Here is a 26,259-nt window from a genome sequence, read left to right on the forward strand (position 1 = left end):
CGGTAATTTATGATGGCCGAATATAGTGGATCAATCCACATTTAAGTGAAGGCCATTTGAAAAAGGTTAGTCTTGCAGGCCCTGCGGAATATGATCAAGACTCCACAGGGCCTGCACTTCATCTGGTAGTTGGTTCCACCAGTGTGAAGCTGCGACTGAAAAGGCCCTTTTACGTGTACTCTTCAATTTGGCCTCCTTCAGCCCAGGGATTGTCAGCCGATTTTTTATACCTGATCTCAGTACTCTCTGGGGCACATATGGGGAGAGACGGTCCCTAAGGTAGGCAGGTCCTCAGCCACATAGGGCTTTAAAGGTAATAACCAGCACTTTGTAACGAATCCGGTATACAACTGGCAGCCAGTGCAGCTTGCGGAGCCCCGGCTGTATGTGCTCCCATTTCAGGAGCCCTATTAATAGCCTAGCCGCTGCATTCTGCACCAGCTGCAGCTTCCGGGTTCGGCACAAGGGCAACCCCATGCAGAGGGCATTACAGTAATCCAATCTTGAGGTGACCGTTGCGTGGATCACTTGCCAAGTCGTGACGCTCTAGGAAAGGGGCCAACTGCCTCGCCCGCCTAAGAGGGAAAAAAGTGGATATGGCAGTGGCTACTATCTGGGCCTCCATGGACAAGGAAGGCTCCAGTAGAACCCCCAAGCTCTTGACCTTGTGTGCCACTTTCAATGGCGCACCGTCAAAAACTGGAAGGGGGATTTCCCTTCCTAGACTGCCTCGACCCAGGCAAAGGACCTCTGTCTTCATTGGATTCAGCTTCAACCTACTCAGCCTGAGCCAATCTGCCACGGCTTGCAATGCTAGGTCCAGATTTTTTGGGACGCAGTCAGGCCAACCGTCCATTAGTAGATAGAGCTGGGTATCATCTGCATATTGATGACACCCAAGCCCATATCTCCGGGCAATCTGGGCAAGGGGGCGCATGTAGATGTTAAATAACATCGGAGAGAGCACTGACCCTTGTGGCAGCCCACAATCCAGTGAGTGCCTCTGGGACAGCTCTCCCCCAATTGCCACCCTTTGTCCCCATCCGTCAAGGAAGGAGGAAAGCCATTGTAAGGCCAGCCCCCAAATCCCTGCATTGGCGAGGCGGCGGCTCAGCTGCCGATGGTCGACCGTATCAAATGCAGTCGACAGATCCAACAACATCAGCACTGCCACACCACCTCGATCCAGATGCCTCCGGAGATCATCCACCAAGGCGACCAGCACTGTCTCTGTCCCATGACCCGGGCGGAAGCTGGACTGATGAGGATCTAAGATGGAAGCGTCAATCCATATCTGTATTACGTATGTACCAGAAGACTCTGAACATTTATATAAGTACAGTGGCTGAATTTGGCGGTGAGTAATTATAAAAAAAGACTAGACATAGGATTGCTCTGTTAAAGATTCAGTTTGGGGTCAGCTGCCTCAATTGGATTGATCCACTATATAGTAAATTCACTGCAAAAACAGTAAGCAGCTTTCAAGAGAATAGGGTAGGGTATGTGTCCCCTCTCACCACTGGTATTTAATGTGTATTCGAGTTCCTTACAGTAAGCTGGGGTGGGGGGAATACAGCACTAGCAGAGAAAGATCATGGAAATAGCTTACTTGGAAAAGACTACTGGAAAGACTGGAATTTGGAATGCAAGGCTTAGCAATAAACTGGAGACACTTTGTATTAATATACAGATACAGAACAGGCCCATAGCTAGGACATTTTCAGTGGGAGGGCACTGGGGAAGGTGGTGAGGCCCAAAAATGACATCACAAAGATGACATCACAAAAATAAAAAAAAACATTAAAAATCCGTTGAGAAGGTCCTCAGAAGGAGGCCCTCTCCCCAGGGACTACAGAGGCTGGAAGAAAAATACTTGCCTGAGAGTGATCAAGTCAGGGTTTGAACCCAAACACTGATGCTGGCCAGGGTCTTGGGCAGCAAGTAGGTCCAGCAGAAGGAGAGCATATACTCATGGGGCTCCATGGTTCCCAAGTAAAGCACCCTGCCTTGGTGGCTGCTCTGTATGCCTGTGGCTGAGTCCCACAGCCCAATGGTGGCCTGCTGCCAGCCCAGCAGCTCCCCCCTCAAAGCAGCAGATGAGGAACATGGGAGACTGCAAGGCCCACAGTGCACACTCTGGCCCAGCCTTCACCTTGGCTTCCAGGTGCTCCCACATGACTGCAGTCTTCCCCCTGCTCCACCCCCCAAGGAATGTATCAGGGCTTCCCCAGACACTATGCCTCATAGTGCAGCTCATCCCTGACAGCCAAATCCCAGTACCTCTCCTCGGTGGATTCCTTCAGCAGCCCCAAGGCTGTTGGCACCACCTCCTTGCAGGTAAGGAATAAACTGGGGGGGGGGGCAGGGGAGGGATTGACAGTCAGCCAGGGACTGCTGTCCTGCACCACTGCTTTCCTGCTCACTTATTGCCATGGCACTCTTATTGCCACAGATACACCTAGCTCCAAGATCACATGGCTGTGAAGAAAGACACAGGGTGTGAAAGTTTTCATGGTGCATGGAATTAATCCATTAATGTTGCAGTCGCATTCCAAGCAAAGCAGAATTAAGGATGGGGAAGTTGCTGAGAGCACTCACCCCACTTTTTCTCCCATTAAGTCCTCCCACTTATTCACATCTGCAGCTCCTCTCCCCCTGGACCCTGCATGCCCACCCACCCACAGCAGCCCCCAGGGCCAGAGCAACCAGGCAACACAGGTCAAGCAACAGTCAGCCCTAGGAGACTGGACTGGATGGGGAGTTGGGGGTCTGAGACCCAAGGGGCCTCACCTTAGCTATGGGCCTGAGATATACTATGGAAACCTAATCGGAAGAATATCAGATACACTGGAACAAAATTAACGAAATGTTGGTCATCCTTAGATAATGACAAAATGAGACAAAAGGTACATAAGGGGTCTTATGAATTATTACAATTATAGTGGTTACAATTAACATTTTGCCAGTGTGTGAATTTCTTTTTGAGTGACATATCAAAATAGCTAGACACAGTTGTCTGCTGTAAACCAACATATCTGAAGTTACAAGAATAAAAATGAATATTTTAACAGAAAAGGAATGTGAGTTGCAAAGAGTGCAATCCTGTGCAATTACTCCACTTTAAACTCACTGAGACCACTGGGCACAGAATGAAGCAGCTCTTTAAAGGATAACACTGTGGGTGTCAAACTATTATTACAAGCCGTCTTGAATAACTTTAATAGTAGGAGTTTAATAAGGTTAGCACATGTTGAGCCACTGAGCAACCTGAATTCTCCATACCTTTTAGAAATGGATAATGTTTGACAGAAGATAAATAATTCCAACCAAACACTTCTGTATCTGATAAACTGAAACATGATGTGACACCATCCTGGTCTTTTACACCACTAGTTACAAACCAGAAGTGACTTCATGGTAGATAAAAAAGTGACTTTAGCAACTGGAAGACAGCAAGCTAGGTAGCATGATATGCATACAGGTAACAGATCTATGACACATTGAGATTAAAACCAAACTGTAGATCAGCCAGCTGCTATAAATCAAGGAAGATTTTCACTTTTTAAACATATCTTACTAATGTTTAACAATTTTTAATATTTAATTTTTTTTAACAATTCAAACTTTACAATACATTGATGAATTTCCTACTATATGAAAGTCAATACTGAAGGCAATAAGGAAAAGATCTCAGAAATTACAGTAACAATTACTATGCAGAGCTAGATGTAAGATGGTCCAAAAAAACCTCTCAGAAGTGGCTATAATAGAACAGAAAGTTGTATTCCAATGCTATTACACACCAGTAATACTACATAGACAGATGTTGCCACACGTAAGACATAGACTTTTCTGTTGATCTTGTAGAAGAAAAATGCTTTTGGTGCGAAGCCTTGAAAATAGTTAAATTATTTTACAACTGAAATGAGGAAATGATTGGAGAAAAGTATGTAAAAGAAAAAAAAAGAGCTAGTGAATAATATGTTGGCTGCCACAGAAGTAGTTGTTGCTACTAAAAACTAATGCCATATGCCATCAACTAATGACTTGGGCAAATATATGTGTGAACCGCCATGATTATATGAGAACTAACTGAAAGTACTAAATCACAGGCAGGCAGGGAAGCAGCATTGACTTTAGAAAATGATGTACATCTATTTTATTGAAACAGAAGTTTTGCTTATGAGAAAACATGGTTACAGTCAGTTCTATATAGTAGATTACAGTTTTGTTTTGTTTTAAGTCACTTGGCATACCTATAGTCGACTGGTTTTCTCTCTGTTGGTCTGTTAATTATTAGACTATATATCTCATACTGAATATTTTAATGATTTATCCAAATAAAGATTTTTAAATGTTTGTGACAAGTTAATCATATGTTAACACCAATATGTTTAAAAGCATAGAGCTTTATAGTAAGGCAATCACAAAACAGTTAAGTGTGTTTGAAGTTACTGAAATGACACTTTAAATGTGAAGACTTTTTAAAAATCCCATATATTGGGGATTTTTTGCTGCCTCAGCAAGAATCAGAGGAATAATAGAGTTACATACCTGTGTGGTTACATTATCTCGTACAGGAAGGCTCTCGTTCACATCAGTAATTACTGGAGTTGTAAACAGGTCTGGATTTATTGCTACCACATCATCAAGGTCAATCTGCAAAGGAAAAAAAATAGAATGGAATGTCCTATGTATACTTAAGCATTAACTTCAAAAAGATATTATAAGTCCAGCCAAGTCTATACTTTCGTTTGCATGTTTAAAGGGTGAATATGAACGATCTTGATACTGAAAGCTGGCTACCAATTCCAGCCAAGTTCCACACAGGTTCATGGTCATCCTTCACAAGCAAAGCTGATTTGCCACAAGTGATTTACATTGCCATCCTAAACAGAGTTGCACCCTTCTATGTCTATTGAGGTCATATAGAAGGGTGTAAATCTGTTTACGATGGCACTGTTAATCTTTAACAGCTAATCTTAGTACATCCAAACCACTCCCTGATTTCTTCTGTAAGGATCCCCAAACCGTTACTACTGACTGGAATGAATTTAAGCAGGAAAATATTGCAAAAAGGGAAGTATACAACATCTAATCAGAATTAATTAGCCTGTACAGTTGATTTCTCCCTCCTAGTTTTGTGCAGAGACAGCAAGTGATGTCTCTTTACTCCACTTGCTAGATCTTAGGGTGACATCATAATCCTATTGCTAGTGCTGCAACATTCCAACAGGCATTTTCTCGAGCTGTAAAGGCACCTTCAGATTAGGTAGAAAGAATACCCAAATATGCACCTCAGTCTCTGGATTAAGTGGTCACCTCACGCTACATATATCCACTATGTGCAGAATATATTGGGCTGGATCCAAAGTACTACAAGTGGATTAAGGTTTATAAAATGAAGCTTTCCTGCCTAGCCCCTACTGCTGCACTCCAGTGAACACCCTCCTCCCCCGCAAAAAGAAAAAGGTCTGTTCACGGAGGATAAGCAGACACTAAAGTATGGGGGCCTACAGGAAAGGGAAAGGGGCAAATATGGTTCCAATCCCTTTGCCAGTCTGTTAGCAAAATTACTGTTACACTGACAGAGCATCTCCTTTGGATCCAGACAAATGCCTCTTATTTTTGAACATTAGGTTCTGCTTCCATCATGTATGCTGTACCATGTGAAACTGTAATAAATAACTCTGAACCCATTTTGCTCAACCAACAAGTAACTATTATAAAATATAGCCTGATCCCAGCCAGATTAGCTCAGAAGTAAGCACTACTGAGCTCTGTAAAGTACAGGAGTTTAGGACTGATGCTAAATTATTCAGCTTTCTGTATCAAAGAACCAGAATGCTTTTAGAGCCCATTTCACAAAGTAGTCTGATCCAATAGGGGACCACTAATCTGTTTCCAGTGAGCCTAGGCCAACTCAAGCCTCCTGACTGCAAAGATGCTTGTGAACACTGCAAAGATTAAGTACCAATTTTTAATTCTCACCTCTTTCCCTTTGATACTGTCACTTTCTGTCCACTCAACACACACAGTCATTTTTTCCAGACTCACAAGCTTAATGTTGGCACTGTGGATGGCACCTGATTTAAAATAAAATTGTAATTAAAACATTTTTAAAAATTTCCAATTCAGTCAATCAGAGACGACCATCTAATCCAGGGGTGTCAAACTCATTTGTTATGAGGGCTGAATCTGACATTAATGAGACCTTGTCAGGCCGAGTCGTGTCAGGTTGGGCCAGGCCATGTGAGTACCTATTTATGATTAGGTAGCAGAGATATAAACTTTATAAAGGACACGGACAAACACAAAGATTTTTTAAAAACCTTAAAACATCCTTAAAATATTAGCACTCAGTTTTAAAGCTGCTTTCTTTGTATTTCTCCCACAGGGCCCAGGGAACTGGGCAAAGAAAGCTCTGGCTCTTTCCTTCCTTCCCCAGGGTTCCAGAAGGGGGAGGCGCCTCAGGCAATACAAGGAAAAGAGGCTTGGCTCGGTAGCTCTGCTGTGCCTGGCAAAGCAAGCTCTCCCTCCCCTCACTCTCCAAGGGAAGAGTCTCAGCAAATAGAGGAAATATAGGTTTTGCTCTGTAGCTCCTATGCTATTGAGCAAGCATGGCAAAGCAAGCTGTGATGCAGAAGGAAGCACAAGAGAGGGAGAAAGAAGCAGATGACAGCCAGTTGCTTGGGGGCCTGATAGGAGCCAATTGCTCGGGGGGCCTGATTCAGCCCCTGGGCCGCTTGTTTGACACCCCTGATCTAATCTAAAACATTTGCTGAGTGAGATGAAAGCCAATCTGCTCTCAATCTCCCACCCCAACCATGATGTGCCACCACAGTACAAGTAATACTACAAGCAAGGTAGTCACACCCTCTCATTTCATTAATACTAATAAGGAGCATGATTTACTGCAGTTTTCCTGCCCACCACCCACCCTCTGTCAATTCGATGTCACTATTAAAGTTCATTGGGATCCTGTAGGATTATTGCACAGGTCCCAGCAGCTGGTGTCTAGGACAACAGCAAGTTCTACCAATCAGTGTGCCTAGTTATACCTCAAGAGGCTTAAGGGTTATTTCTTGACATAGGAGGAAAGCTCCAAGTGTGATCATAAGAGCTTTCAATCCAGAAACTGGGACTGGTTATAGCTTAATTAGTTTCAACTGAGAATAAAGCTATCCAAAGAAAAATTACTGCTGTATTCCAGGTTCAAACTCACTATAGAAAAGTTTGCCTATAAAAAAAAAGTCCAACCTTTATTACTTCCAATAAAGCAAAAATACCACAACTTTCAAATCACTCTCTAAAGTGAAACACTAAACAGTCATAATGGTTGTACTTATTGCTGTCACCTGTTGTATGTTAACAGCTGTTAATTTCAGAGGCAATTTTTAATTTCAGAGAAAGATTTAGCAGCCTGTAACCAACTGTAGGCAGAGAAAGGCATTGCAGCACAGTTTGTAATCACTGTGCTTGGGATATCAAACAGCCTCCTCCATCGTGGCCACTATACTGCAAAAGTCACCACAAAAAACATTGTACATAATGTAACCTGATCTACAAGGGTAGTAAAATTATATGGTAGCATGGCCTGTACTACTGCAGAACTGGGAGAGTGAAAATAATGGCTTTTCTCAAATGTTCCCTATGTAAACATGGCAATGTAATCCTAATTCACCAGGAAGAAAGCTTCCCACACAAATGGGGATGATTTTTTGCAAATGCATCAAGTCACAAAATGTTTCCCATACTATGTTCAGCCTGATTGTTTCTGAAAAACACAAGACAACTTGTTCACAGTACACCACGGGCTGAGTTACTGCTAATCAGAGTAGACAGCAGCGGGCTTTGGACCAAGTGTCCCTCACAGTATAATGTAGTTTCTTAAAGCTATACACGGAGAAGGAAAAACAACACTTCAGAACAGCAGCCATTAAAAATGCATCTTTTAAAAAGAACACTAGAAGCACAAGCACATATACCGTTCTTTTATCAGACTTTCAATATTGTCTTCTCTGGCTAGGAGCTACTTTGCAGAGGCTCCGGCAGAGTTTGTCACTGTCTTCTACATAACCAGGGGTGCCATGAAACGAGGACATTCGGCATTCAAGTCGTGTTCCTTTCCATCACGCCATGATCCTGACTCCTCGGCATTTTCCTCTAGCAAAACTCAAGCATCCTGAAGAACCAGGAGAATAATGATAGCCTATGCTTATCCAGGTTTTCTTCGTTGCAAAACGTTAGGATTGCGTGCTCCGAGGTAGGCAAATTTGGGGACAGAATGTGGTCACGGCGCATACACATTAATTCCGCCAACATGTTAGGACAAGAAAAGACAGTCCAGACGGATTATAACTGTTCCCGAGCTTACCATTGCTACGTTGAATATTAATCGAAATCCCTGGCTGAAGGGAACGATAAAAACTCGGGTCCATAATACAGGAAAAGGTCCAGGCTCGGCAAACAAGCAGCACCTCCCACACAAGAAACCAGTAGCGAAAAGAAGCATTTAATCAACCGCCGCCGTTTTGAACAGGTCGTCCTGCAAAGCCTGCCGGGAAAGTACGTATCCCAGAAGACATACACTCGCAGAACTACATCTACCAGCATGCCTCACTGCACGCGGCCGATTCTACCGTTTGCAAAAGCTTTGTTGTTCAGTCGAAGTTGTAAAGCAGTCCCATGCTTGGTGCAGAGCCTTTTGGGAGATGTTGTGCATCTTGTTTTTCATCAATTATATATGTGGACAAAAAAAAGGAGCCTTTCAAGAGAAGTTGTCATTTTCTTTTAACAAATTTAAACTGATTATCCCTAGTTATACAATTTTTGAAAAGCATTGCAAGCTAATAAACTTACGTAGCTTGTGATTCTTGTTTGCTTTTATTAAAACGTCTTCATTATGTTGTATGTTAATCTGCTGTTCGACCTCCACCTTAAATGTATGTACTGGCAAATTCCATTTCATTGTATTTGTGTCCATAGGGACAGTGGCAAGGTATAGCTTGATCTTGCCAAATCTTGGAAACTAAGCAGGGTCCACCCTGATTAGTAGAATGGGAGGCCACCAAGCAATTCCAGGGTCACTTGTTGTTACCTTTAATTTGTATCCCGCAATTTCAGTTCAAAACTTCAAACAATAAATACAATTAAACAGTTCAAAACTTAAAACAGTAAGTACAGTTAAAACATTTTAAAAACTTTTTATGGTGCTGTTAAGCAACAACCTAGGCAGGATTGTCCTTTTCTAACAGTGAACCCATAGTGATTCCAATTTCTCAGTAGGGTAGAGGGGCAGTGCCCTCCCGGTTTAGGTGCCAAAGACCTGTCAAAATAACTTGGTTTTGTAGGCCCTGAGGAATTGAGAGAGGTCCCGCAGGGCCCTTATGGCCTCCGGGAGTGCATTCCATATTTCGGGTGCTGCCACTAAGAAGACCCTGGACCATGTAGAGCAGGGGTGGGGAACCTCCGTCCCGAGGGCCATATATGGCCCTCAAGATAACTTGGTGTGGCCCTCAGGGATTGCTGGACCAAACCAAGCCATGTGCCAGCCCGCCTGGGACCTGGCTGGCCAGCGAGGATCGTGGGCCCCAGCTGCACTGTGCAGCAGCCTCCCCAGGGCCAGGCAGGGATCACAGGGCCCAGATGTACTGTGCGGCAGCCTCCCTGGGGCCTGGCTGGCTGGCCAGAATTGCCGCAGGGCCTGGAAAAATCAGTGTCCCGGTTCAGTTTGCACTTGATTATCCCAGATGGTGTGGCCTAATATGCAAATGAGTGTGTGACCTAATATGCTAATATTGGGGGATGTGGTCTAATATGCTACTGAAAAGCCACAAGAGCCCTGTTTAGTCTTTATCAATTGTCTTCAGGCAGCAATCAGAAGACAGGTTGATAATCCTGATGCAGCAGGAAAATTGATGATGAAATTGGCCAAGGAAAATGCTAATTTGGATTCAAAAAGAGCTCCGTGGTGCAGAGTGTTAAAGCTGCAGTACTGCAGTCTTGAGCTCTGCTTATGGCCTGAGTTTGATCCCGGCGGAAGCTGGATTCAGGTAGCTGCCTCAAGGTTACTCAGCCTTCCATTCTTCTGAGGTTGGTCAAATGAGTACTCAGTTTGCTGGGGAGAAAGTGTAAAAGACATACTTTACAGCAGTGCTCAGTGCAGCAGGCTGAAATTGTTGCTCATAGTGAAAACTATTTTAATCTTCCTGGTGTGATTGCTCAGGGCAATGCATATGCTGATAAGATTTTGAAAGATGTTATTTCTCTATTTATGCTGTTAACCTGTGTGGTTTGCAAACTAACATAAGAGAAGCTGTGTTGGATCAGGCCAGTGGCCCATCCAGTCCAGCACTCTGTGTCATACAGTGACCAATATATGTGTCAGTTTGGTGTAGTGATTAAGTGTGTGGACTCTTATCTGAAAGAGCCAGGTTTGATTCCCCACTCCTCCACTTACAACTGCTGGAGTGACCTTGGGCGGTCAAAGCCCTCTCAGAGGTTGTTCTGGTTAAGGGCAGTTTCTGTCAGTGCTCTCTCAGCCCCACCCACCTCACAGGGTGTCTGTTGTGAGTGGAGAGCAGAATGTAGTTCCAATGTTGTCTTCTATGCATACACACATGCACATATATATGTATATATACACTGTGGCTAATAGCAACTGATAGACCTCTGCTCTATATTTTTATCTAGTATCCTTTTGGGACTGGCTATGCTTGTAGCTGCCACCACCTGTGGCAGTGAATTCCACATGTTAATCACCCTTTGGGTGAAGAAGTACTTCCTTTTATCTGTTTTAGCCTGACTGCTCAGCAATTTCATTGAATGCTCACAAGTTTTTGTATTGTGAGAAAGGGAGAAAAATACTTCTTTCTCTGCTTTCTCCATCCCATGCATAATTTTGTAAACCTTTATCATATCACCCTGCAGCCAAAGAGCCAAAGAGCCTCAAGTGTTTTAACCTTTCCTCATGGGGAAGGTGCTCCCTAACAAACTTTGGCAAATGGATGTTAACCATATAGTTTCCCTGAAACCCTGATGCTGTGTCCATGTTTGCATAGACATGTACTCTGGGCTGCTCACTGAAACCCTGATGCTGTGCCCATGTTTGCATAGACATGTACTCTGGGCTGCTCACTGTGGTGAAGCCACAAAGCATGTCATGGCTCACCTTATTTCTGCCTTTGAGGTAGTGGGCCATGTCGCTTGTATATGAAAGAAGTGACAGCTTATAGCACATGCTGGAAAGTGAAACTAATGCTGGAGGCTAGATCATCTAGATGACAGCAGGTGGCTGGGTGCCAGGGATATTGCATCAGCCAGCACAGTCAGCATGACACAGCAAGTTGCTGATTGGCTGCTCAATGTATAAATGTACAAAGACACTTTGGTGTGTGTGGGTTAATGAAGTGCAGCGGAGCATATTGTCGGAGTGGAGAGTGATTGGTGTGTAAATAAATGTATATAGTGGTTTTACAACTACTGTGTGCAACCTTCATTCTTGCGTCACTAAGGATCACCCTCTTGGGCTCTAAGCGCATCAACAGGCCACTCCTCAAAGAGGGGAGTCTGCTACTCATGTCATTGCTCACTTAATTGCTGCCATCACTGTCCTGGGCAAACCTCAAAAACTCAGGACAGACAATGGCCCTGCCTACTATTCTGCTGGTTTCCAAAACTGAGACATCAGTCTCAGTTCTGGTATACCTTATAATTCCACAGGTCAAGCTATTGTGGAACATGCTAATCAGACATTGAAAACCACTCTTCAAAAACAATTAAAAGGAGTGAAAATGAGGGTTCCTGCCCAAATGCATGTTCAGGAACAATTGAATTTGGTCTTTGGGCTTATTAACTTGGCGTCGTCCAGCTCCCCTTATTACCTGGGGGTGCAAGCATGCTGATGTGTTTTCTCTTGCAGGTCTTTTGTGGGTTCTGACACGTTGTATTCGCCTGGCTAAAGATGGCATGGCATCAGGGTCTCCCAAATCTGATTCCCAATTTCAATCACAGCCTGAAACGTTGGAAGAGGCTGGGCAAGAGCCTTCTCCAGAGAATTTGATGGCTGCTGTTTTTGCAACTCACAATGAAATCCATGACTAGTTTCTATTGTTTGAGTGTATGTATTCTGTCTCCTGTCAAAGCTGCTAGTGTTACATTTAACACAGTTTTCTATCTTACTTTGAACTTTCCCCATTTTTCATTCATTTAAATCTGAAAATTCCTTTTTGTTGTTGGTACTGAATTTTTATTTTCTGAAAAGAACAGTGTTTTAAAATTCTACGTCACAAATTTTGGTTCCTACAAGACCTTTTTTCATTTGAAGTTATAGTATGTGTTATAGAAGAACATCTGTACCTTTCCTTGGATAAAACTACCCTCTCACTGTGCATCTTCTTTTAAGTCTTGAAAAACTAATATTTTGTTTTATCAGTGACCCAATTATTCTCAGTGTTGTGTTTCTCATAGAAATACCTTTTCTAGATCTGTTGATAATTCACTAGACAAAATTCCTGAAAACTCTTGGTCTTCATTAGAAATCTGGACTTTAATAATGTTCTGCATTCCTCAAATGTATATCTTCATCTGCTCTCTTAATGTCATTTATAGTTATGTTCCATCTATGAACTGTACATATCAATCTTCCTATTTAGCTATTTGGTGAACCTCTTACCTGTGGAAAGAGGCATCTACATGGTTATCTATTTTATTTTATGCCTCTAGAGTATCTTGTTAGAGTTTGACCTTTTCTGAGTGTTTTGTTAAGAAAATCCTTTCTATATTTCATGTTCTTACCATGGTTGGACTCTAGTTCTGCTTGATTTTGTGTTTCAATCCAGTCTACAGTCCTGGCCTGGCTTGCTACTGGATAACACATTTCCATTTGCTTGTTTTAAGTTTCAGCCTCTCCATTATTTCAACCTTCTTCATCAAGGTGCATGTTTTAGCATCCTGCTTTATGCATCAGTTTTGAATTATATCTTTGCACTGCCCCACACATCTCCTTGGCTGTGCAAGCTCCTTACTAGGTTTTCTCCTAAGTTTATATATATATATTGCATGCTTATTATAAATAGATTTAAGAATTGTTTTGTGTGTTTGTCAAGGTGTATTAACCAGAATTTGCTTTTAGGATTTTGTTGTTAAAGTTTGTTGAAACCCACTCTCACACTTATGTGAGACCCACAGAACAAATTTTGGATGAGCTGGCGCAGAGAAAAATGGGGTTCAGTGGGACTTGATCACCCCACTGATTTCCAATGGTTTAAATTCTCTGATCCATTTCTCTAATCATTTTGGGTCTGATCCCTCGTATACATGTATGTTAAAGCTGGCAGTGTTCTATTGAGGCCTCTGTTTTGTTTGTTTTTGAAATTTTTCTTATTTTTGACAATTTCATATGTTCCACAGCTATAGCAAAAGTTTTTCTTTCCTTTTTGTGACCATTTTCATAATCCAGGGGTAATTCCCACTCTGGTAATCTTCTTGGAGCTCCAATCATGTGCACAATTTCATGTTTTCTTTTTTAAAATTCATATCTGTTGCAACAAAGTAAAAAGCCTCTCATGAATCTCTAGGTGCATGCTTCCTATAAGGATGTACACTAGCCTGAATCATGAGAAGTGATGCATAGGTTTATATTGTGGATTTGTATTCTGCATAATGTATGGTGTATAAAATTTGCCCTTTAACATTGGAAGGGTAGAGACCTTGTCAAACTAAAATTCCATGTGAGGAGGAGGAAGTCTCCAGTCCAAAACAAGTGTGGTAATTTAGCTAATATGTGCAGCCCTATCTCAACAAGGTTGAGCTCAAGTTATGCAATTTGTGGACAGCCAAGAAAAGCTTTAAAGGGAAAAAAGCATCTATTATTGTTGTTTTGTTTGTTTGTTTCTCCAAGTATGTTTTCCAGGCTCTTCCATATCTACCCAGAGGTCCTGAAATTTGCCTGGTCATGCCTCATTGATGTTGGAAGGAAGGCCTCCCCGAAAACCCCATCGAAACTGAGTTACGGAGAAAACTTATTTCCAGGGAAATTCCTCTGCCTAGCAAAAGGCTGGTTGCCCTAGCTGATCACAATAGCAGCCCCACTGCCACTTCCAAGTTGTACTTCCAAATAAAAAGAATTCCTTTTGGCTGCAATAGAAACATATTTCCCTGTGAAAAGATTGTCATGCATAGAGCATGCAAACTCTCCATGAACTCAAGAAAGAACTCCTTTTGTTAGACTAAGGGAGGAGGGGAACAAGAAATGAACAGTGAAATGGTTTTCCTATGTCAATATAGCCAGTATGGACTGCCCATCTCTGGCAATGCTCTCACCTATGTCTGAATGTGTGTATCTTGATCACCTAGGCTACAATAAGTTGCTTGCCATAAAGGCACATGAATTTATTCAGTTTATAGCATGTCACTTGCATATGTCCCTTATGTGTTTTAGAAATTGAGATGAGTTTTTGAATTCTTGCATCATAACTAGTAATGTTTATTGATAAAGAATTGTCAATACCAAGACACATAGCTTTCCCTCATGCATGTAGGGCTTACCTTTTGGTGGTTGACATTTCTAGGCCCTTCCCCTGGTCCCAAGTCTGTCTAAACCCTGGTTGTATGAAGTCTGAGTGGCAGCACATCATAAAATATGGCACACAAGGGTTAGGCAGCAAAAAGGAGGGGAATTGATACCGGGTACTGCTAAATAAAGAGGGTAGCCCTGAAAGACATGGTGGGCCCTCTCAAACTAGTCTGTGCACCCAGAAAGGCCCCATGATGGAGACCAGCAAAACTCTACACTGGAAGGCTGGGCTGCACAGCCAAGGCATGCCTCTGCATGACTTTTTCCCCTCCACACACACATCTTCTCTACATGAAACGATCCTGAACTGTGCCAGTGTAAATGAGTAATCCCAAACACTGTCTGTTTTCCTCCTGTGGTTCATCTTTACCCTGTCTTTGTCCATCCTTACCCCATTGTAGTGTCTTTCCTGAGAATGTCGAAACCAAATTGTCACTTAACTGCCTTTCTGAGTGGTCACACAGAATTATGATCACACAAAATTGCCTTAATAAAATAAGCTTACAATAAATAAATAAAAAAGAGTGAGATGTGGGAGGATCATGCAATCAGCACACCAACCTGCTTCCCTATAATTCTGATGACACAAGAGCACAAGATCCTTACACCCATGTTCAAACCGCATTTCTGCTTCCTCAGATAAATCTATTCCTGACAACTGCTGAGCTGGTATTAGTTTCTGTAGACTATGCAGACACGACCTCATGGTAACTGGGCAGTTGTCTTTCTGTTAGTGCTTTGTCTGTTGCGATGCAGTAAGCTGAATTATTTTTTGTGTAAGTGGAACAGGAATAAATAAACCCTTGCTCAGAGAGGCAAGGCAGAACTTTTTCTTCTCCCAAAACACTCGTGTCAGTGATCATTCCTACATACCAACATCCCACATCAAGATGGATTACAAACTGTAAGTAATATAATCTCTGATAAAAACATAGCTGACTTTGCTACCAAACTGTGCCATTTTGTTCTCATCCATAACTATTTCAGATTTGGCAATGAACTTTTCCTACAGATCAATGGTACAGCCATGGGCACCCGCATGGCCCCACAATATGCTAACATCTTTATGGCTGACTTAGAGCAGCGCTTCCTAGACTCCCACCCACTCATATCTACCTTATACCTTTGTTACATTGACGACACATGGTAAAGAAGCCCTGGACGCATTCCATCAGGCTTCCAATGACTTTCACCCTACCATCAACCTGACAATTAACCAGTCTATGCAAGAAATACATTTTCTGGACACCACTGTAAAACTAAACAATGGACGCACTGACACCACTTTATACTGGAAACCTACTGACCGACAAACATACCTGCATGCCTCCAGCTACCACCCCAAACAATCCATTGTATACAGCCAGGCTCTATGCTATAGCCGCATTTGCTCCAATCCTGCTGACAGAGATTCTCACCTGAGAGATCTACATCAAACCTTTTTGGAACTAAAGTACCCACCTGATGAAGTCAGGATACAGATCAACAAAGCCAGAATGATACCCAGAGAAAACCTGTTACGACCCAAAAGAGAAAATAACAGAATACCACTAGTGGTCACACACAACTCTCAACTTAAAACAGTTCAACGTATCATCAACAACTTACAACCTCTTTTGGACAGTGAAAGCTCTCCTTCAAAAGCACTGGGGGGTAAACCTTTTCTTGCACACAACCTCAAACAACTCCTCACCCACAACAATACAGCATCTCATCTGAGCATGAACAGCGGTACCAGAGCTTGCAATAAACCTAATGTCAACTTTGCTGCCACATACACCCAGACAACACTATCACTGGGTCTAACAACATTAACTATACCATCTCAGGCTCATTCACTTGTTCATCTTCCAACATTATACATGCCAAATGCCAACAATGCCCTTAAGTTCTCTACATAGGGCAAACAGGGCAAACCCTACGCCAAAGGATAAATGGACACAAATCTGACATTAGGAATCACAACTGAGAAATCTGTGGGAGAACACTTTAACCTTCCAAAGCATTCAATGGGTGATCTCAAGGTAGCTGTTTTACTGCAAAGGAACTTCAAGAACAGAATGGAGAGAGAAATTGCTGAATTACAAATTATTATGAAACTTGGAACAAACACCTCCCCAGGACTGAACATGGATATTGGTTTTTTATCTCATTACAGATGCTAAACCCACTCTCAATGAGTATAGCTATACATCCACTGTATTCCAATGTGTTTCTCTTTTAGAATTGTGTATCAGTATAATTATTTGTATTGCCATACTCAAAATAGGGATATTGGCTGTATATCTCATTACATATGCTTTACCCATTTTCACTATATTTTATTGTATTCCTTTTTCCTATGGCAAACTAGAATTATGTTTACATGTTAAAAAGTAAATTAGGTGGACAAGAACATCACTATCCAATGTATTTCTCTTTTAGCTGTATTGACACACTCAAACAGGGACTTTGGTTGCTTATCCCATTACATATATTGAACTCATCTCCCATTGTCATTGACAGACAATCTCACATTCTCATGCTCATTCTCATTCACATTCTCACATTTCGCATGCTCATGCTACTCAGATCAAAGGTTTGCTCAATTTGTTAATTTTACTATTCTGTCATTGTACCATTTTACATTCTAAACCACTGCCTACCAGATAATTTTACTTCATTGTCATTGGTTCTTAAATCTGTACCATGTTGCATTCTGGGCCACTGCCTACCAGCTACGTATGGCTCTGCTCAGCTATGTATGGCTTTGCTCAGTGTACCGGATTCCTTGTCTGATGAAATATGCTTAAGAGCACACGAAAGCTTACGTTCTAAATAAAAATTGGTTGGTCTTAAAGGTGCGACTTGACTTCTGCTTTGTTCAACTGCTTCAGACCAACATGGCCGCCCGCTTGGACATTCCTATGCTGGTAACTAAAAAGCTATATTAGTTACCTATTATTATTTGCATGTCTTGGTGGTGGTGAATGGAGTGGTTGTTTGATCCACTGAATAAAATTTTGTTGGTCTTAAAAGGTGCCACTGGACTCTAACTTTGTTCTAGAACTACGCCTGTATTCGAGGGGAACGTCTGTTTCTCACAAGCTCTTTTTAATTTGGTAAAATGCAGTATACATGTTGGGTAACCTAGGGGCAAGAAAAAAATATTGAATAAATTGGTTATATCTCTTTAAATAAGATTTGAAAAATAACATAAGAATGGCACTAATAATCATTTCTTATAAAGAAAAAAATAGATTAACAATAAAAATGTAGTAGTATAACAGATAATATTATAGGACAAAAAGAACAATTAGAAAACTCACATAGAAATACAAAGCCAACAAAGTCAAAATAACTAAGAATTACAAATATTTTTGACACAACCACAATAGCCCTTACCGTAGTAGGGCCTCAAAAAATTATATAAATGAAGTAAATAAATAAATTACGCAAATGGAGGAAAAGAGAATACAGACTAACCGCAGCACAGCTGCCAAAATACGAGTACCTGTTTTACAAGTCACAGTGACGCTAATGAGGTACTGATACAACCCTACATTTTTTGTAGTATAGACAAGTTTCAGTATTTTTACCCATTTAGAAAAGAACTATTTACTGTCGAAGAAGCACTAAAAATACTGAGAAATCGTTTATTCTTGCAATGCATCATGGTTGCTCAACGTGAAATGTAAATGAACTTACGGACTCTTCCCATAACCCCCTGCTTCACAAAGGGGAGGGGGAACTATCGCGCGACGTGCAGTGAAAAAGCAAAGCATTCGCCTTCTGCAAGCGCCTTTCTGTATTTCCGAGGTATTTTCGTTTCCATTCAAGGTTACTTTTACTTGTTCAAAATGTGACATAAACGATGGGATGGCCTTCAGGCCCATGTTCCGCCGAAGGGCAGGAAGACTGGTGTTCTAACCACTGTATTTGTATTGATAACTTCATAACAACCGACTAGCTAGTTAGCTTGGGTGAAACGGGTTGCCAGCTTCTCGGTGGCTGGAGATCTGGGATTACAGCTCATCTCCTGACAACAGATATCAGTTCACCTGGCAGAAAATGGCTTATTTGAAAAGTGCACTCGATGGCATTATAATCCATTGACTTCCCTCTCCTCCCCAAGCCCCAGAGATACATGGCCCATTTGTTTACTGATAGTTTGCCTTTCTTCCTACGACTCAGGGTGGGTTATAAAATTGGGGAGGGGGTCAATAAAGAGCAAGTAATCTAAATTACACCATAAACAATGCAGCAACTGGAGTACCAAAATTAGAAAACAATGCAGTACAAACAAGATAATACTACAAGCAGCACAATAAATCACAACCCTATTCCATTTATGAAAGTGCTCTCTTGACCGATTCCATTTAGTAACCCTATTTCCTTTATTAGAAATGCTTTCTTGTGAGCAAACAGGGTTAGCTATCAGGGCTAATCGCTGTTGATAGAAGATAGGAAAAGCAGCTCTTGACATTAGGTTTAAATAGACCTAGAATGCAAATATGAACCTGCTCAGTTCTCTTCTGCATCCTGTCCTGTATTATTGACACACCTCTGATGTGAACAATGTGAGAGAAACAGTACAAGAGAGTATTAGATATGAAATTTTAATCTTACATGCTAAAATATGCTTATATGCTAAATCTTACATGCTAAAATATTCCATATCTCCTGGGAGTGCTGTATACCTGTTGAAATAGAGATACATACTTAGTCTTCATACAGTGCTTTCATTGCAGCTGGCTGTGTTTACCACTTCAGTGGTAGTAAATAAGAGCATAGTGATCATGCATCAGATGCTGGCTGTGTATGTGTATGAATCACTATCTCCATGCTACAGCCACATCTGCTCCAATTCTACAGACAGGTTCTCACCTGAGGAATCTACAATAAACCTTTTTGGAACTAAAGAACTCACCTGATTAAGTCAATAAACAGATTAACAAAGGCAGAATAGTATCTAGAGAAAACCTGTTGCAAGACAACCCAAAAGTGACAATACAGTACACCACTAGTGGTCACATAGAGCTCACAACTCAAAACAGTTCAATGCATCATCAGTGACTTACAACTCTACTGGATAATGACAGTTCTCTTTCAAAAGTATTGCAGGGTGTAGTTGTTTCTTGTGCACAGACAACCCCCAGTCTCAAAGAGCTCCTCACCCACAGTAATACAACATCTAATTTTAACATGGACATTGGTACCAAAGCTTGCAATAAACACAGATGACAACTTTGCTGCCACATACAGACAACGTAATCATTGGACCTAACAACATCAACTATATCATCTTAGACTTATTCACATGCTCATCTAAACTGTATATGTGCCAAAAATGCCCTTCAGTTCTCTGTTGAACTGAAACAGGTGAAACCCTACACCAAAGGATAAAAAGGTAAAGGTTGTCCCCTGTGCAAGCACCAGTCATTGATAAAGGGGCACAAATCCGACATCAAGAATCAAGACTGAGAAACCAAGTCGAGAACACTTCGGCTTTCCAGGACATTCAGTTGGTGACCTCAGAGTACCTATTTTATTGCAAAGGAATTTCAGGAACAGACTAGAAAGGGAAACTGCTGAGTTGCAAGATATTATAACACTGAGAACAATGGAATCTCCAGGACTTTACAGGAATACTGGTTTCTTATCTCACTACGTATGCTAACTTCATTCAGCTCTGACATCTGTATTCTCACCAGGAGGGCCATATGTTCTCCTTATTTTATTTCTTATTTGGAATAATAGGTTAGAATAATAGATTGTAATGTGACATCCTGAATAGTAGAATGTAATGAAATTTGGAAAGGTAGATTGGAATGTATTTCTCTAGTCTGAGGACAGGGGAGATAACACTATACAGCCAATTGCCCCACTTTAAAGATGTTGTAAGGTCACCTTCATCCTTGAGAGGAGATGGATGAAGCATAATGACAGGGCCTCAGTTATTTTCAGCATTCCACAATTAAGGTACATCTGTCAATCAGTCTCCAATTTTGACATATTGATTTCCCTCACTATGTTTTCCCTCTGGAATCAAACCCAAACAAGCAGTAGCAATATAAACCAAGCTTATTATTCCTGCTTGGTCTATGAATGTTAACATCTTCATTATGTTGTATGCTAACTTACTGCTCACCTCTACCTATATGTATGGACTGATAACTTCTGTTTCATTGTACCTGAAGAAGTATGCATGCACACAAAATGTTATACCTTGAATAAAACTTTGTTGGTCTTAAAGGTGCCACATGGCTGCCTACCTGAATGTATCTAAAAGTTAAGCAACAGGTGCCAAGGTAAATGATGCAAGGCAGCATAAGCAGGCAAACCCACAGACAAACAAGGGATCTCTGTCTGCTTGGGGGGACTCCCTGGGGCTGCAGACTTATGAGTTAACAAGCTGGGAACATATTGGGAGGGGAATCTCATTTTCCACTCCTCCACTCCTCCACATTTCCTCTTTCTTTTCCTTGAAAGCTTCCATACTATTTCTGTAATATATGTTCAATTTTCTCTCCTAGTGGCCTAGTTTAGTCATTTAGACCAGATTTATAAGATTTATACAGTGCCATACAGTTTGTTGCCTGTTTTTGCCAATTTCTCAACTGTGTTTCTTTTTCTTTTTTATTTATTACACTGGGGAATAGAACTGGGCATGGGTGTGGCTGGGGTTGTTCTTGTTTGTGGACTGTTCCAAGATGGAAACCTGGCTGAGGCCATATGATATGAACCAGCAATAAATATAGTTCTACCTGCTCCACTGGGCTGATTTGGACCTCATACATTACACTGCTGTCAAAGATGGGATTGGCAAGTATCTTTATACTCCATAAGTAACAGTAGAGCTGTTTTGAAGCACAGAATGCCTTTCTATGGGATGATTAGAGTTTGATTAGGATTCAGACGACTGAATCCAGTATGCAGAAGGACTCTCTCAGGGCTTCATATGGCTGCTGAAAATAAAAAGTGGGTGGTTTTGCTCATTGTTTGTGGAGCAAAGATCTATGGCTTGATCAGAAGGTCAGTAGCACCTCAAAAGCCCACAATCAAATCCTTTTAGGAAGTGATTGACTTGGTTTCAGATCATCATAACCCTAACCCATCAGAAATTGTATAGGATTTTAAATTTAATAGTATTTCACAGTCACCTGGAATGTCTGTAACCGTTTTTGTAGCAGAATTACATCACCTCTGAGAGCACTGTGGTTTGGGGGCCACTTAAATGCCATGCAGGGGAATAGGCTGGTCTGTTGCATCAGTGATGCGAAGATTCAAAAATGTTTACTGACACAAGAAGGCCAAGGTGCCTGGCCTGGCCCAGCTCAGCTCTCAATGTTTTGATTTTCTTCCCTGCAAGGCAAACAGTTTGTTTATTGCTTATTTCTCAAATGTACATCCTGCCTTTCCTTGAGTTGCTAAGCAGAAACCCAAAAGATGGTGCTTCCCTCTGCTGCAGCTGCTGGATACTGTTAAAGGGTTTCAGCAGGTAAGGATGGCCACTGGAGAGCTATCTTACAGCTCCCCTCTGCTGTTGTGGAAAGAAAGCAACTTTAAATGCATTCTCCAAGCTGCTGGCTGAATTGGATTGGAGAAGTGATTTAAAGAGACAAATGCCTTCTCCAAGCCAGTTGACCGGGGTGGGGGGGCTTCAAGAGCCACACAATATGAGTGAAAGAGTCACATATGGCTCCTGAGCCACAGTTTGGCCATCCATGATTTAGAAAGAAAAAAGGGAGAGCTTCCAGGAGCCAAATCTGGACGGGCTGCCTGGATTAGGGTTGCCAAATCCCTCTGCCACTGTGGCGGGGGACTTGTTCCTCTTGCACACTCCACTCGCACAGTGCACTAACATCTGGAAGTGACGTCATCACACCAGGGACACTCTAGGATTCCTGAAAATAGTAGCTGGGACATGGGTATGTGTCTTTCACAGTGAACACAGAAGCAAGCAATTAATTGAGCTTCTTTGCCATCCCCCCATCTGGCAATCCCTTTGTCATCCAAAGGTCCAACTGCTTCTCTGGCTGGTTTCCTGCTCCAGATATATATATTTTAGGGCTGCCAAGCCCCCGGTCCAGGTGGGGGTTGCCCAGCCTGGGAGGTTCCCAACCCACCCCCTACGTTGCTGGCACAATGATGTCACCCGGAAGTGATGTCATCAAAATGGTGGCGTGCACACAGGGCCACTCTAGGCATTTCCAGGAAAACTCTATGGTTTTCTCAGACGCTTTAGCCATTTGGGAGGGAAAACTCTATGGTACAATAGATACCACAGAGTTTTTACCTCCCAAATGGCTAAAGCATCTGGGGAAAATCATAGAGTTTTTCCAGAAATGCCTAGAGCAGCCCGCAGGCACTGCCATTTTGATGATGTCATTTCCAGGTGATGTCATTGTGTCGCACGCACGCAAGTCCCCCACTACAGGAAGCTGGAGACTTGGCAATAGGCTTGCCAATCCCCAGGTCCCAGCGGGGGTTCTTCTGCTTTCCCAGGCTCATTCCCGCCCCCAGTCAGCTGGCCGGCGGGGGGGAAGCCCTGCCCCCAAAGCCACCATCTGACTTTCCAGCTCCAGAGGTTTCAGTCTCCCATTGGAAAGGCTTCCTCTTGAGATGGTGTGTCTGTGTTACTTTGAAGAAGTTGGCAGCAATTTGTGGGTAGAGATGCCAAGCCCTCATTTCAGAGTCGCCAGAAACGGGGGGGTGGGAGGAAATATCTGCTGGGCACTTCATTATTCCCTATGTGGACATCAATTCTCATAGGGTATAATGGGGAATTGATCTGGAGGTATCGGGGGCTCTGGAGGGGCTGTTTTTTGAGGTAGAGACATCAAATTTTCAGTATGGCATCGAGTGCCTCTCCCCAAAATACCTCCCAAGTTTCAAAACAATTGGACCAGGGGGTCCAATTCTATGAGCTCCAAAAGAAGGTGCCCCTATCCTTCATTATTTCCTATGGAAGGAAGGCATTTAAAAAAGGTGTGCTGTCCCTTTAAATGTGATGGCCAGAACTCCCTTGGAGTTCAATTATGTTTGTCACACCCTTGCTCCTGGCTTCACCCCCAAAGTCCCCAAATATTTCTTGAATTGGACTTGGCAACCCTACTTGGCAACCCTAATATTTTTTTAATGTTTATTGTCTTCATGCCTTTAGCAACTCACTCCTCAAACTTAGAGCTTGTAGTGACTTCTGAACAATACATTGCCCTCTCAAGGCTCCACCCCCAAATCTCCAGAGATTTTCTAACTTCAATAGGACGCTATGAGGTACTGATATTTGTAGCTGGGAGATCTGTTGTGATCCAGGAGATCTCCAGCTCCCACCCAGAGGTTGACAACTCTAGGATAGAAGGAAGCAGGAAAATGGGAGATACTATGGGGACTTTCAGGAAAGGGAAAGAGGAAATAGTGGGAGACAGGGAAGTGAGATGCCTCCTGTGAGTCCTTGTGGGTTCCCACTTGTGTATAATATTCCTTGCATGTAGTGATTTTATGAGCCCATGATTCATTCTATTGAGACGAGCAGGCGTGCTGAAATAAAGTGAGTTCAGCCAGCTCTGAGTCAACAAAGAACACTTTATTGCAAGAAGAAACAGTCACAGAGGAACATGGCTAAAACTGCAACAATATACAATCTGGCCATGGTTAGCCACGCCCCACCCCAGCAGGCAATAGTTACTCCTATTGGCTCACTCCAGAATCCTTCATTGGCATCTCTTTGTTACAAGTTGTTACATGCCTACCATCCTGACTGGTATAGCAAACCCCACTCTCCCTAGACTCCACTGCCCAAATCTCCAGGTTTTTCCCAATCAGGAGTTGGAACCCAACTGTGCAGGTATACACAGGACCTCCCCCTTCACCATAGATTATCAAATAGTGCTGTAAGTGTTTGAAGGTTTAATTCATGCAATAAGTTCAATTTATTTTTGGTCATTTTATTCCTCTCCGTTGCCGACATATACATTTTTCACTTGTCCATTTAGGGATTACATCAGTAGAAGGTTCTTTCTGTGTCCGAGGCATCTGGATACCAGCTTTTGAGTCCTGGGGTCCATTCTGTATCACAGAACTAGGATTAGAGATCCAGCTGACTTTTATTGCAGTCACAGTGAACAGAACTGTGTGGGCCCTTCCTACTTTCACAGATAACACAAAGGAATAGAGTGAATCCTTCAGGGCACACAGGTCACCCCTTCCTCTTATAGCAGCCAAATGTCAACCAGCTGTGTCCTTACTGGTTCCTAAGTGCTATTTATCCCAGCCAAAGTGAGCACAAACAAACAGTAGTCATATCCATGGAGATCATCCTAGTCATGCTGAGCACCTTTGTGCTATTCATTTGGCAGACTGGCACCACCCCCAGTAACTAGCATAGCAACTGGAAACTCCAAATGCTGGTTTAAGCCCTTCAGGTGCTGGCAGTGAAAACCAGCTCTGCTTCAGAACAGGTTAGTCCTTGGATTGCAGTTACTTTAGGATTTCTCTCCAGGTATAGGGATGCATTTCTTCCTGTCTCTTTTTCCATCTTACAAGTACAGTTATTGTGAATCTTTATGCACCCTTGCCTGTCTTTTGTGCAGCACTACTGAATCCCAAAAGCCATCTTGGAAATGTTTATTTTCCGCTTACAAATATTAAATTAACACCCCTCCTTTTTCTTCCTCTGTCATGTGACGGCTTAGAGGGATGAAGCTGTAAATTGAACCCAGGCTTTCTCTAATTCTTGAGGACAGTTGCTCCAATTACATATGACAAGTCTCTTCTTGTAATATTTGAATGTTCCTGGAAAATTCTGGTAACCATCGGCAGAAACTGTTAAGAGAGTAAGTGCTTTATTTTGAGACAAAGTTCCAGGGCTGTGAGTACCAATTTTCAGTAGCAAGGTTCATCTCAGGAAAAAGTAACATAGTAATTGAGAGGATAAGCTCCCATTACATTTTTTTCCATCATCACCATGTTATGATAGCCAAGCTACAAAATCTATCAGAGAATAGTGCTTTCAGGCTGTTCCAGTAGGAAGCAAATAACCATGACTTGTTTTCTTCCTGCAAGTGCCATTTCCTTGTTCCAGATAGGTGCCACCAGATAAATGCTGAACAAAGAAACTACAGGGAAACACAGTGTCAAAATAGCAACATACAGCAAAACCCACTATGTGTAAACAAATGAAGCACTTGCAGCAAAATAGTACAAAAAGTAATGTGTATACTATGAACAATCTCCAAATAAACAATTATTTCACTAATAAATAATATTTTGCCTACTGTAATTCATTCAAGTTAATTCTAAAGCAAATCAAAGTCAAATACAATTCATGCAAAGTATACGGAAATTCCCTTCTTTCAGAACAGAAATTGAAGTCCAGCTCAAAAAGGTAAGTTGTTAGTAAGTTCTTGGCGTGCTTTCTCTGAGATTGTTATGGGTGATTCTTGATAAAGATTTTCCGAAATAGATGTACATCAGGTATCTGTAGGATCATGGATTATGAAGAAAGACTTATTTGAAGTGTAGGAGTTCCAAGGCACAACTTATTAAGAACTAATCTTTTTGAGTTCAATTTCAATTTCTGTTCTGAAAGTGGGGAATTTTCATATACTTTTTTTTGCTTTGGAATTGACTTTAACTTAAACAAATTACAGTAGGCAAAATATTGATTATTCATTAGTGAAACATAATAATTGTTTATT

The 26,259-nt window shown here is 42.0% G+C and overlaps 2 protein-coding genes across 3 annotated transcripts in view; one reads left to right on the forward strand and one right to left on the reverse strand.

Annotated features, from left to right (window-relative positions):
• The window catches only part of KIF2C (kinesin family member 2C), a 63,066-nt gene extending 54,487 nt beyond the window's left edge, over positions 1-8,579 (reverse strand). For both annotated transcript variants that reach the window (XM_060231694.1, XM_060231693.1), the window contains exons 1-3: positions 8,378-8,579; positions 5,992-6,086; positions 4,555-4,659 (exon numbers count right to left, since the gene is read on the reverse strand). In XM_060231694.1, the coding sequence (XP_060087677.1) occupies positions 4,555-4,659; positions 5,992-6,086; positions 8,378-8,441 (264 nt within the window). In that variant the 5' untranslated portion in view covers positions 8,442-8,579. The remainder of the gene's footprint in view (positions 1-4,554; positions 4,660-5,991; positions 6,087-8,377) is intronic.
• A 9,756-nt stretch (positions 8,580-18,335) lies between these two features.
• The window catches only part of CCDC17 (coiled-coil domain containing 17), a 37,239-nt gene continuing 29,315 nt past the window's right edge, over positions 18,336-26,259 (forward strand). The window contains exon 1 of the mRNA XM_060231703.1: positions 18,336-18,376. The gene's annotated coding sequence lies outside the window, so the exon portion shown is untranslated. The remainder of the gene's footprint in view (positions 18,377-26,259) is intronic.

The sequence above is a fragment of the Heteronotia binoei genome, chromosome 2 (assembly GCF_032191835.1).
Source record: "Heteronotia binoei isolate CCM8104 ecotype False Entrance Well chromosome 2, APGP_CSIRO_Hbin_v1, whole genome shotgun sequence".
Lineage (NCBI taxonomy): Eukaryota > Metazoa > Chordata > Lepidosauria > Squamata > Gekkonidae > Heteronotia > Heteronotia binoei.